This window comes from Jaculus jaculus, chromosome 18 (genome assembly GCF_020740685.1).
Source record: "Jaculus jaculus isolate mJacJac1 chromosome 18, mJacJac1.mat.Y.cur, whole genome shotgun sequence".
Taxonomy (NCBI): Eukaryota; Metazoa; Chordata; class Mammalia; order Rodentia; family Dipodidae; genus Jaculus; species Jaculus jaculus.
In genome coordinates this window covers 28,162,468-28,176,244 of record NC_059119.1, presented here as the reverse complement: position 1 = coordinate 28,176,244, position 13,777 = coordinate 28,162,468, and the positions used below count along the sequence as shown (strand labels likewise).

At 50.6% G+C, this 13,777-nt stretch overlaps 1 protein-coding gene across 5 annotated transcripts in view; it reads left to right on the top strand.

Moving 5' to 3' along the window:
* The window catches only part of Arhgap22 (Rho GTPase activating protein 22), a 207,331-nt gene that overhangs the window by 53,706 nt on the left and 139,848 nt on the right, over window positions 1-13,777 (top strand). For all 5 annotated transcript variants that reach the window (XM_045137705.1, XM_004658038.2, XM_012948667.2 and 2 more), the window contains exon 2: window positions 11,847-12,046. In XM_045137705.1, coding sequence (XP_044993640.1) covers window positions 11,847-12,046 — 200 coding nt within the window. The remainder of the gene's footprint in view (window positions 1-11,846; window positions 12,047-13,777) is intronic.

The window sequence follows — 13,777 nt, the reverse complement described above, 5'->3', positions numbered from 1 at the left end:
CCCATGTGCCAGGGTGTTCAGTGATGATGCAGGCTGCAGCACTGACAGGCCAGTAGGAAGGGTCCCTGAAAACAGAGAGGGGTTACATACATGCTTAGGGGAGCCATCATGTGAATGAAGCCCATGTGTAGATGTACAGATTCCCCATCGCCCAAGCATAGTCTGTAAGGACGAGGCTACATAAGAACACAAACCGAGAACATACACTCTCGTCTGCCTCCGACCTTTGCCCCCAGCCCATGTTATGTTGCTGCCTAAGGCCCATGTGCCAGAAGATAAGGTTGGCATGTCCAGGAGAGGTTCTGGGCACTTACACCCTTCCCTCTGGCTGCTCTCTTTCCCAGGTGCCTTAGATCAGTTGATGTGCAAACAAATTGTTTTCCTTTCTGAAGATGTCTAACATCCATAACACTCAGGACATAGGTGCTACCACAAAGAAGTGCCTTGTGGCTCTAGAAAACTGGAACACTGGTCATGACCCTGTTGTTTGAAGACGGCAGTAAATGACTGACTTGCAGGACAGGCCAGAGCTGGGTGAGGCCTGGGCCAGGAGGCTGCCTTGACTCTCTGACCCAGGCAGCCCTGGGACCCTCCTCTGCCTCTGCTGAAACCATCAATAGTCTCGATGATTGCTTAACCAAGGGTGGAGACTGTATCGATCTCAGCTAATGGCTTGTAGGCAGGCAGAAATGAAATTTATAATTGATATTGAATCACATCGACTCGCTGACGGCGAGGCTTTCGGTGAATGAGTTGCTGGTCTGAATGGAAATGGAAGCAGTAAGTACTGAGGGGTTGGGGCGGCAGCTCCCAGATAGAGCCACAGGACAAGAGGGAGGCTTTAAGGGGCGTGGCATGAGGCCCAAGAAATAGGTCTAAGCACCATTCCCCAGGGAACCTCTCCTTCCCGCATTCGCTGTTCATTCTGTCCGTCCTCCCCACAGTCTGGGGAGTGAACCGGCTCGGTATTTGGCCTCCTTTTGTAGGTGGAAGTCTGGGGCTGGAGCTCCTGGTCTCCTTCCCGGAGCTGCCAAGCTAGGAAATGGTCCAAAACTGCACTTCCATGTTTCTGGCCTCCTGCTGCCTGCTTCTCTGATTATAGACACAGAAGCAGCGATCCCATGCCCTTGGCTTTTTTGCATAGTGTTTCTATAAGCTGGTGGGTAGGAGAAATCCCATTGGGAATCTTTTTTTTTTTTTTCTTTCTTCCCCCGAGGTAGGGTCTCACTCTAGCTCAGGCTGACCCAGAATTCACAATGTAGTCTCAGGGTGGCCTCAAACTCACGGCGATCCTCCTGCCTCTGCCTCCCGAGTGCTGGGATTAAAGACATGTGCCACCATTGGGAATCTTGATGGCTATTCAGAGAATGGTTTCTTCAAGGTCAGGATTGAGGCCCTGGGAGTCAACCACATGTCCCGACGCCTCCTCCTCCCACTGGTGCCTTCTGTTCTCCTCCGGGGTACATGTTTCCCTCCAGCCCCCCCCCTTTGGGCATCGCTTACTCCTTTCACTTACTCCCCCTCAGCCTCAGCGCTGGCCTCCCTGTCTCCTCTAAAAGCTTTGTCCTCTCAGCCAGACAGCCACGCTGTCGCCTTCTTCATGCTCCCCTCTTCCTTTCTACTTGCTGGGGTGACAGCAGTGTTTGGGGGTGTGCTTTCCCTAAAGCTTTTCTGGGGCTGGCACCTTCCCCAGGGACTTCTACAGATGAACACACAGGAGACCCCTGGCATGCAGACTGGATAAAGGACTGCTAGATAAGACGCCCTTGTATTTGGGGTCCTACCAGCACAGAAGCAAAGAGCAAGCATCTGGGTGTCTGCCAGCCTCTGCACCCCTTTTCAAAGAGCAGACCCAGGAAAAACTGATGAGGGCAACATTTATGAATGTGATCATTTACATTGATTTTTTAAAGTAATCATTAAGATAATCTACAAAAAATTTTCCCAACTTTCTAGGCTACCTCACCGCTACTTAAAATATTAATATTTCCATTAATGGGTTGCAGAGTAAGCTGTCTAACTTGTTATCTAAAGTTCCCCAGGCACTGAGGGGGACCTGTTATGAGGGTCTGTCTTGCTTTCTAAACCTAGCAAAGATGAGGACCTAGGGAAGAACAGATGGCCAAACCAAGCCTGGGAAGAATGCTAAGTAACAAGTCAGGAAAAAAAAAAAAAAACGTAGGGGCACTCAGGAACCATTGTGCAATAAATCACCTGCCACTTCAGCGTCATTCCCAGGATAGCACAGGACCCTGACAAAGCCCCTCGACCTTGGCCGCAAATCGCATTAACTTTATAAAACCCTCCCATCGGTCCCTCCAGAGTGCCCTTCCATTACCTCACCCCTCTCTTCTCAATCAATCTTTCGGCCTCAATACATAACCTTTAAATCAATTCAGCTCTGAGATCCATCTTGCCGTTTCCCCAGCCCGCCTTAAAATCCCATTGACTTCTATAAATCACTGCTGCTTCAGCTCGCTGGCCACCTGTCACTGCTCCCAGGGCTGGGGCTGCACTAACCCCAGCTGGAAATGCCAGAGCCCCACGTGCTCCTTGCAGAGCCTCAGTGACTCCTGAAGCTGGGCCACCTCAGACCTGCTCAAAAGCTACTGAAGCCATGGGGCTGGAGAGGTGGCTTAGCGGGTAAGGCCTTTGCCTGCAAAGCCAGAGGACCTCGGATCCATGTAAGCCAGATGCACAAGGGGGTGCATGTGCCTGGAGTTCATTTGCAGTGGCTGGAGGCCCTGCTGCGCCCATTCTCTCTTCCTCTCTCTCTCTCTCTCTCTCTCTCTGCCTTTCTCTCTCATAAATAAATAGATTTTTAAAAAGCTACTGAAAACAATAGAATGTGCTCAGCAGGGGGAAGAGGGGGTGAGCGGTCTCCAAATTAGACCCTGAAAAGACCCACATGCAATTTTTATTAAGGAGGTGCCCTCAGGGGACAGCAGTGAGGGGGTGGGGAGCTGGGATAGGAATGGGAGAGCCCAGCTAGAGCCATTTAAAGAAGTCTCCACCGAACCCCCAGGGAACTCCGCTTTGGCCAAGACTTACTGAAGAGATGATGGAATGTCCAAGGTGCTCGATTTCTTCCCAGGAGGGGGCCAAACAGGCTGGAGCTGCCCAATAGCAGTCTTTTAAAACAGGCCATCATCCCCAGAACCTCCAATGGGAGGGCCATGCGGACCAGAAAAGGGATCCGTGAGAACTTGAGCAGGGCTGTGGCAGGACCCTCTGTGGGAGGCATCTTCGAGCCTCCCCTGAGTGATGCCTTAGCATCAGGAGCTGCACCAGGGGAGTGACTGCCCAGCCACATCAAGCCCCTCAACAGGCTGAAGGGGACCCCGGGCACATTGAGGGACTCACTCACAGAGAAGGGTCTACTGTGCTCATTCACAGTCCCCCAGACTGTGGTGTCTGGAAGGGCCAAGGAAGCACCAAGGGCCCAGCTGCCTCCAGTGCTGGCCATGTGCTGATGTGAGAGGTGGCGTGAGGCGCAGGCAGAGGCTGGAGTTTTCTTTCCTTTCTATTGAGGTCAGAGCCAGGTGTGGTACGTGTTACTGGTAAACACGGCAACATTTACTAAGTCAGTGATGGTGACTTTAGACCTCCCAAGGGAGCAAGCTGCATTCCAAAAAGCTTTCATTTCAAGTGCTTCATCATCGTTGACGTAAGCGGCGTGAACCGTGCCGTTTTACAGCTGTGTCCTCCCGGCCCCTCACAACCTGTTAGGTGGGATATGGTCCCTCCCAGACCTTGTTCTATACAAGTGCCTGAGGTCACCGGAAACACGCTTGTGGTGGTTTCTGTTTGATTTTCTTCCCCTTTATACAGCCTCGAGTTTCGTGTATTGTTCTGTGACTCACTTGCCTGTGTGAGTTACGTCGTAGAATTTGAGCACAGTCGTTCCAGAGTGTTTGCAGGTTCTGCACCCTCAAATTCAACCAGCTGCAGGATGAAAACTCAAAAATAATTACATCTGGGGCTGGTTAAAGTCACTTACTTGCAAAGCCTTCTGGCCGGATTTAGTTCCCCAGCCCCCCCCCATAAAGCTAGATGCAAAAAGTGTCATGTGTATCTGCCATTTGCAGCATCAAGAGACCCTTGTATGCCCATGTGTACCCCCCCACACACAAATAAATAGTTTTTAAAAATTCATCTGTACTTACCTTTTCTTATTACCTCCTAAGTGATACAGTATGATAACTACTGCCCTGGCACAGTTGAGGCATTTGCCTGCGAAAGCGGGGATCCAGGTTCTGTTCCCCAGTACCCATGTAAGCCAGATGCAGAAGGTGGTGCATGCATCTGGAGTTCGTCTGCAGAGTTCAGCTGTATGGGATGCTGTTTAAACCCATGAGACAAAGCCGGGCATGGTGGCACACGCCTTCAATCCCAGCACTCGGGAGGCAGAGGTAGGAAGATCACCATGAGTTCGAGCCCAACCTGAGACTACATAGTGAATTCCAGATCAGCCTCAGCTAGAGCGAGACTCTACCTCAAAACCAAAGCAACAACAACAAAAAATCCATGGGACAGCGTAGGTAGAAGCTGGGCCCAGGAACCGGCCCTGGGAACTCAAGCTGGGTGATCAGAAAGATCTGGTTTGGCAGCTGGCAAAGGAGCAAAAGGCAGGCGGATGCAGATGCTGTTGCGACATCAGGGTGGAAAGTGGTCTCAGAGAGGGAGGGGCCCATGAGGCCAGAGCTGCCAAGGAATGAGGAGACTGGCTTGACTTTGGGACTGAGCGATGTGAGGGTCACTAGAGACCTTGATTTAAGCAGTCTGGGTCAGCCCATGCTGGAGAGGCCCAACAGAAGAGTGTTCAGAGAAAGATAGGGCGGGAAGAGGAGATAGGAGTGAAGGAGGAGGGCTCCACCTGGGAAGGATTGTGTGCCCCAGTAGCCAGCGCCAGGCCCAGCTTCGCCACGCTACAGTAATGTTATGTGACTCCAAGTGAACTGCTTCTCTCCTCTGAGTCTCAATTCCAGCCTTTGAGAAATCAGGGGCATTCAAAGGAGTTAGTGAAATGACTCAGGTCACTGACTTGGTCCCAGCTCGGGCTGTCATAGGCACCTGTGCTCATCCATTCTTTCATGGCCTGTACCCTTCAGCCAGCCCCTGTCCCTCATTAAACTTCTTATTTCTCCTGTCTTAGTCAGAAAGAAAGCCATGCTCTATCTGTCACCCAGGAAGACAAGGCCAGAGCTAATGTGGTGAGCACCTGATCTACCACCATCTGGTGCCTGGGAATGTTCACAGCACCCCATGTCCCCTCACCAGGCCAGGAGCACCAACATAGTCCAGGCAAAGTTATGCTGGTGGCTTGAATGTAAAATGTCCCACAGAGCCTCAAGGGCTTGTGATTAAACTGCTTCTTCAGTCCTCTGCTGGCCAGCCTGGAGAGGCGGAGCCTTGCTGGAGGAGGCGTGTCACTGGGGGAGGGCCTTGAGGGTTATTAGTCTAGCCCAGTGGGTGTTGACAGCTGGCTCTCTCAGGGATTTTCTTCCTACTGCCATGCCTACATGTGCTGTCAGGCTGCCTGCTCTGCCATGCTTCCCATGCCAGGATGAAGCTTCCCTTCGAAACCGTAAGGAGGGATGTGCAGAAGCAACTCCACGGTGCCGCGCTGGTTGGCCGCAGAGCGCAGTTGAGAGAGAAGACCGAGCAGATTTGGGAGACCATAGCAGCTAAGCAGCGTATGGAAGGAAAGAGTTTATTTCTGGCTTTCAAGTCCAAGAGTAAGAGGAAGTTTCATTATGGCAGAGAAAAGCATAGGAGGAGCAGACAGACAGCTGGGCACCACATCTCCACGGCAGCAAGAAGGAAGTAGCCTAAATTCTGGGCTTGAAGCTGGGCTATCTGACCCCAAAGTCTGTCCCCAGTGGCACACCTTCTCTAGCCAGACTCCGCCTCCCAAAGACCCCACAACTTTCCCAAATTGCCACCATTTGGAGGCCAAGTATTCAAAACACACAAGTCTACGGGTTGGGGAGGGGCATTTCACTGAAACCACCACAGGAGATGTGTGCATGCACTGAATTCTGCAGTCAGATCCAAAGAGACCTGACCTATCCCTATGAGGTGTGTATATAGACGGGTTTGACACAAGGATTCAGGATGGGAAAGAGGAAAGCTGGGACAGCCTAATGACAGTGGGCAAGACCGAGAAAGTCAAGGTCGGGAGTGAGTGGTAAGACCTGAACTCAGAAAGTGAGCAGTTGGGCGCTGCCGAGCAGAGGAAGGATGAGCTACTGGGAGAGAAGTCAGTGGTGTCTCGGTCACCAGGGAGTCTCAGAGGCTGAGGCTGGAATCATGCTGCTAGGCTTGGTTACAGCAATGCTGGAAGAGGCCAAAGTCCCCAAATGCAGGAGATTGGTGGAGCGGAGGGCGGAGGGCAAGCAGATGTGTGGACTGCCCTATCAATACATGCTTTCCAGGGAAAAGCAGTGACCACAGCCTCTTGCACACACTGAGGTGAGCTAAGGGGTAGCAAATGACATGCTTGTTCAGTACTTTTTGGTTTTTCAAGTTGGGGGGTCTCACTCTAGCCCAGACTGACCTAGAATTCACTATGGAGTCTCAGGCTGGCCTTGAACTCATGGTGATCCTCCAACCTCAGCCTCCCGAGTGCTGGGATTAAAGGTGTGCACCACCACACCTAGCCAGTTTGTTCCAGTCTTGAAAAATCAGAGCTCTACCTGCCCTGAGATGGACTCACATTCTGGTCATCTTTCAAGGCATGACCCAAGGGCGTTTCCTCCTTGGAGGGGCTCTGCAGAAGTTTGTAGCCCAAGGGTCTGCATCTTCATTTCTGCCTTATTCTCTTTAACTGGTGGGGGCTCCTCAGGAGAACATTGACTTCAATTTCCACACTGTACTGTGCAGGGCTGTGTTGGATAGGGAGGGAGGAAGTGGGGAAGAGATGTCCTACTTGTGAAAAGAAGAGCCCAGCTTTCCCTTTTTCCATAAGTCCAATGGTTCTGGAGTCTTAGCAGGGCAGAGCTGCCTGACCTGAAACCTTGCTTGAATATTTACAGAACTGAATGCATTGATTAAAGGAAGTGCTGAAAAGAGGAACAGTGCTTATTAATAAATCATAGCAGTGATTATTTTTCCTTGGGAGAAGCTCAGTGGGTCCGATAAGTAATATCTGTGTGATTGATCATCTGCGGAGAAACCTGTGCTGGTTTGGCAGCCGGCATGGCCTGTGCAGGAAGAGCCTCCCTGGAGATCGGCAGGGTGCTGGGCTGCCTCTCCCCTCCGCAGAATGTGGCTCTGGTGCCTGCTCTCTCACCTGCAGCTCCTCAGAGGGCTCGCAGACAAGGACACAGAATCTCCCTTTACAGCTTTGTGCTGGTGTGTCCAAGGACCTGTGGGCCAGTCATATGTTTGGCCGCGCAGTGACTTATTGGACGAGTTGCCAGAAGTGTCCACATGTCTGTGCAGATTGCTCAGCTTTCCTAGGGCACATCTTCAGCATGCATGACCTCACCAAGCATTTTCAGGAGAGTCCAGCCATGTCGTGGGTATCCTGAACTCCTGCTATTAGCTGTCCTGCTGGAGAGATAGGGGAAAGGGCAGGGGCCTTTCTGGTAGAAGGAGCCAGCTTCATACTCTGTTGTAATCAAGGATAAAAAAGAGCCATGAATGAAGCTGTAGAACATTCCATGGCTTCAATCCCTAGAGTGGCCTCTGCCATCAACGGTGGAAGGGATAACAGTTTCAAATATTTTAAAAAGTATTTATTAAGTTGAGAGGGAGAGAAAGAAGCTGAGAGAGAGGCAGGCAGAGAGAAAATGGGTGTGCTGGGGCCTCCAGCCACTGCAAACGAACTCCAGACACAATGCACCACCTTGTGCATCTGGCTTACATGGGTCCTGGGGAATTGAACCTAGGTTCTTTGACTTTGCAGGCAAGCACCTTAACTGCTAAGCCATCTCTCCAGCCCTGGATGACAGGTTCTTAATGGCCCTTTGCAGGTTACCTGAGAAGAGGAAGAAGACTGTAAGAGTACACAGTGGAAATTAAGCCAACCCACCCATACCAAAGGCCTCATTCACTGTTGTCTACCAAGTCTCAAGTTAAAAGCAATTAAAACGCAAATGTCCACATTCTGATGACTTAATTTGACCACTGATTCTTAGGCCAGTCAAGGAATTGTAGAGACTGGCAAATTGAAACCCAGGGCAGAAAACTCTGTAACCGAAGGGACATCCCTGTCCCCTCTTCTTGATTTTCTTTCAGATTGCACCAGAATACCAGGGTCATGGCTACCTTCTTATCGACATGGGCACCATTACTCAGGGTCTGGCTCAGCCAGTAGCTGCCTAATGTGTTCCTCGCTACTTTGAGATGGGAGGAGGGACGTAGGGGCAGATAAGGGGGCACCATCCCAACGGTGGACGCTGTTAAGTCCCATCAGGGGCATCCTTTCTCTGCCCTATCAGTGGCCTGGCCCAGCCCCGGCCACAGAAGGCTTATCTTCCACGTGTCATCCTCAGAGGCAGGACTGTGGAACTGCAGAACTGGCAGTGCTGGAGCCCTGGATAAGGTGTCTGTCCAGGGGGCCTAGAGGTGGAAGGTCAGCCTTTGCAGGGCTGCAGTAAAACGAGAAGGGAGGAGTGAAGCTCATGTAGGTGGAAGAGAGCTGAGAAAACCAGGACCTCTGGGATTCCATCTGCTTCTCCCACCCGGAGCTGATGAGGGAGGTGGGTGAAGGGAGTGAGCAGACGTCTCCTCCAGGTAGTGAAACCTGAGCCAAGGTGTCTAATTAAGCAGTCAAGAAACAGGGTGAGGGCTGGAGGGATGGCTTAGCGGTTAAGGTGTTTGCCTGCAAAGCCAAAGGACTCAGATTCTATTCCCCGGGACCCACGTTGGCCACATGCACAATAGGGCGCACATGTCTGGAGTTTGTTTGCAGTGGCTGGAGGCCCTGGCATTCCCATTCTCTCTCTCTCTCTCTCTCTCTCTCTCTCTCTCTCTCTCTCTCTCTGTCAAATAAAATAAATAAAAATAAAATATTAAGGAACAGGGTGAGCTAAGATTGTCATTTTGCATGTGCTAAATTACATAGTAGAGTCCTCAACGTGTACTCTGCAGCATTGGAGAGGTGATGGGAAAAGTGGTACATACTGATGGCCACCCAGCTTTGGGGAACACATTCCCCACAGAGGTGCCCACCCACGACCTTCGTTATCATCATCACCATAGTAACCAGTCACTGGGACCCTCAAAGTGCCAAGTCCTGTGTCTGGCACAGTGGGCTCACATCCTCCCGCTCCCCGGCTGGTGAGGTAATGTTCTATACAGGCCCAGGCTGCTGCTCTGCAGACTGAGGCATGGAGTTCCCAGAGCTGGCCGCAAGCCATACACAAGCCTTGGTCCAGAGCCCTTGCTACTTCAGCAGGGCACCATGGCTGTCGTAAGTAAATAACTAATGTGAGAAAGAGCACAAATGTTCTGCAACGTGGAGTCCTGAGGCGACACATGGTGACATGCCAGTCTGCAAAAGCAGGCAGAGTTAATTTCAGCACCTGTTAGAATAGAGGGGGTGAGCATGCTGAGTCAGCTTGGGGCAGCCAGTGTGAACAAAGGAGTTGGCTGTCTGAAATGCAAGGGCAAGGGAAGCTCAGCCTGCGCTGAGCGCTCCCACATCAGAGAGAAGGCAACCCCCACGGACTTCTCGGGTTCCCTTTCCCTCCAGTGTCTGGAGAATCCCACTGTCCTCAGGGACCGCCAGTCACCTCCGGTGTTGGGGGTAAGCATGGATGCAGCCCCCTTCCTCTCTGGGCCAAAACACAGCTGAGGCCAGGCTGGCGTGATCAGCACCAGTGACCAAGGGTTAACTACGGACCATCAAGATGGTCATCCTAAGTGGCAGGTGACACCTGTGGCCTGTGGAAACCACAAAGTTGCCATGGCTGCTTGGATGCTAGACAGATGGACCTCGTTAATCCTGCTGCGGTCAGCATTCTAACCCTGCCACAACAGAGACTCGCGGGAGGGCTCCATGAGTTTTTGCCCGTGTGAATGTGGTAGCTTTGAGATTCTACCCCAGGCTTGTAAGATTGGAAGCCAAGATGGAGAAGTATTAGGGTATGTGTTGTCCTCAGACAGCAGTGGGATGTCTGTGACACTGAATGCCAAGTTCCAGCGCAGACATAATGAGAAGATGGTCCTCAGAATCCTGTGACAACAAGACTTATATCTAACCCTTGTCCCGCACAGTGATGAGGGCCATCCTACCTACAGGACTGGCTAAGTCCCTGTTTTCTCCCTTGGTCTTAAGAGCAGAAAAGCAACTGCCTAGTTTATTACCGGCCACTGGCACATGTCCTGGTAGGGAAGGAAATGATGGTCTGGTGAAGACTGAGGAGGAGAATTCCACGGCTCTTTTGAATTGAGTCCGGAAGGTTGATTGGGAGGCTAGTCAGCCAAAGCCAAGATGTGAATGGAATAAGGATGAAGAAAGATCCAAGCTAGTCCAGGCATAATATAAGATATAAGATAATATAAGATAAGCCAGGCATAATAAATTGTGGTCACTAGCATAACTAGAGGAACCCTCTCTCTCTCTCTCTCTCTCTCTCTCTCTCTCACGCACATGCTCACAAGTATTGTATAAGAACTGTGAGTTAGGTTCCAATTGGAAGTTAGGATCACTGGTGTAAGAATTGTGAGTCTGAAGCCGAGTGTGGTGGTGCACGCCTTCAATCCCAGCCCTTGGGAGGCAGAAGTAGTAGCAGTATTGCTTTGAGTTCGAGGCCACCCTGAGACTACCGGGTGAATTCCAGGTCAGCCTGCGCTAGAGTGAGACCCTACCTTAAAAATAAAAAAAAAAAAATTGCAAGTCTGCGAGTCTGATCCATCTGATTACATTTGATCTTCAAATTGTTCCTCTGAAATCCAAGTTGGCCTGTCCTAGTGACGTCTGCAGCAGTGTCCTTGTGCTGGCCAAGAAGAACAGAGGAGCTCCTCCAGGAACAGACGAGAAGAGAGGACAGGGGAAGCATTAGTAAAAGAGGGAGAGGTGGGGTGGCAGGGACAAGAACTCGGTCACCACTGTGGTGGCATTACTGCCCCTGCAGAGTCCTGGGAAATGATGTCCACTGGGAGAAAAGGCACCCAGTAGGGCTCTCGGGCCCCAGAAAGTTCCAAATTAGGAGTGATGGCCTTCCCTTTGCCCCAGCCGGATGTCATCGTCAAGTCACAACAGATAGCTGAGGCGGAGATCGAGGTTTCCCAGACCCAACATGCAGGATGGACCCAGAGGAACAGAAGGGTGGCTCCAGGGAGTGGGCGGTGGCGCTCAGGCAGGACACCTCCAGAGGGTGTGGAGCGGACCCTTGGGAGGTTTCAGGAGGGGCCAGCTCCCTGCAGGAGCCTGAATGACAAGAGCCCTGCGAAAAGGTGAGCCCCAGAAGGAACTAGATTTGTATTTATTTTCCTTATTTCAATACTTTCTCTTCAGTAACTAGAACAGATCCTGATACACAGTGGTAGTGCCTGAGTGGGAAAAAAAAATGAACAAATTGTTAGATGGATGGAAAGATGGATGGACAGGTGGGTAGGTAGTTGGATGCATGGATACCTGATTGTAGAAATCTAGGAGTCCAGAGATAGAGCAGAAACTAAGCAGGCAGGAAGGCTGTGTAGCCATCCAAGGCGAGTACCCCAGAGCTGCTCCACATTGGGCCCCGGGAACCCACAGGCCGAGCGTGCTCATCACACCCAGCTGGACTGGGCTCCTGTGAGCTGGTCCCAGCATGTCTAAGATGTCAGAATGGAGTCAGGACGGACCCCAGGCGTGCCAGTCTCCACACTCACTGTGTGTTCTTGACTTCTAGCGCGTTCCAAAAGCCTGGTGATGGGGGAGCAGAACCGGAGCCCAGGGAGGCCCCCAGGACCCCCCAGGCCAGGCCCCGTGCTGAAGGCGGGCTGGCTGAAGAAGCAGAGGAGCCTAATGAAGAACTGGCAGCAGCGCTGGTTCGTGCTCCGAGGGGACCAGCTGTTCTACTACAAGGACAAGGATGAGGGCAAGCCCCAGGTAAGACACACAAGTCCTGTGTCCCACGGAGGTCATGCCAAGCCTTATGGGGAAGGGAAAGTTAAGTCCAAGAGGGCAAGACAAGGTGCAAAGACCATCTTTTCTGGCACCCAAGTTTGATTTTGACCTCTGTGTTCACATATCACAATCCATCTTACTAAAATACATCCACAGCTTCCAAAATGATGTCTCCTTTTAATGTTTTGTAAAAATTTATTTTTGTTTATTTTTATTTATTTACTTGAGAGCGGCAGACTGAGAGAGAAAGAGGCAAAGAGAGAGAGAAAGAATGGATGCGCCAGGGCCTTCACCACTGTAAACGAACTCCAGATGTGTGAGCCCCCTTGTGCATCTGGCTAATGTGGGTCCTGGGGAATCAAGCCTCAAACTGGGGTCCGTATGCTTCACAGGCAAGCGCTTAACCTCTAAGCCATCTCTCCAGCCCTCTCCTTTTAATGTTTATGGAAGACAACTCTCTTCCTGGCTTAAGAAAACAGCATTTCCTGTGTTCTTGTCAGTCCCTTGGTGCTTCCAACGACCACCTGTGTGCGTACATTTTATTTCTCCCATCATCCAGGAGAAGGAGTCCTAGACAAACTGAACTCCACATTAACATCTGGTTCACGGTGAAGACCTGTGTCTGATGCCTCTGCCTCACGCAGGAGTCTGTCTCCTTCCGCCACTGCAGGCTCCACCCCTTGGTGCTCGCGACGATGTCGGCCTTTGCACCCAGGTGGCACTAAGGTCACTCACTCAGAGAAACGAGCAACTTCATCCACGATGGTCACATCACAGCTGTGGCAAAGTGCCCTCCCAGACAGCTAAGCTAGAGGACTTGGGCAGGGTAACTCTGTGAGGTAGTGGGGGGTAGTCGGCCCCTCCTTTTACATGACTTCAGCAGCCATGGATCCAAGCTGCTGTGGATCAGAAATATTTTATATAGTTTTATTTATTTATTTATTTATTGCGGGGGGGGGGGCAGACACAGTCAGAGTGAGTATGGGCACACCAGGGCTTCCCACCACTGCAAACCAGCTCCAGATGTATGCACCACTTAGTGCATCTGGCTTTACATGGGTACTGGGGAACTGAAGTCAGGCCCATAGGCTTTGTAGGCAAGTGCCTTAATTGCTGAGCTATCTCTCCAGCCCAGAATTTTTTTTTTTTTTTTTTTTGGTTTTTCATATTTTTCGAGGTAGGGTCTCACTGTAGCCCAGGCTGACCTGGAATTCACTATTTCATCTCAGGGTAGCCTCGAAGTCACAGTGATCCTCCTACCTCTGTCTCCCAAGTGCTGGAATTAAAGGCATGCACCACCACACTTGGCTTCAGAAATATTTTTAATTATGTCTACAATGAACCTAGATAGACTTTCTCACTCTCTCTCTTTTTTAATTTAAAAGACTTGCTTTTTTATTTTTTTCTCAATTTTTATTAACATTTTCCATGATTATAAAAATATCCCATGGTAACACCCTCCCTCTTCCCCTCTCTTTTGTTTTTTTTGTCATTAGACAATACCGTCTCTTGTTATCACTAGACAATACTGTGAAATATCTATATATATTGCATTTATTTTGTACCAAGTATCATCAGCAATCTGGAGGCAATCTGAAGTACATGAAATTCTTATTCATAAGGTTTTAGATTCTACATTACATCTTTTCTTTCTTTTTTAAATATCTTATTTATTTATTTAAGAGAGGGAATGAGAGAGAGAATGGGCACACC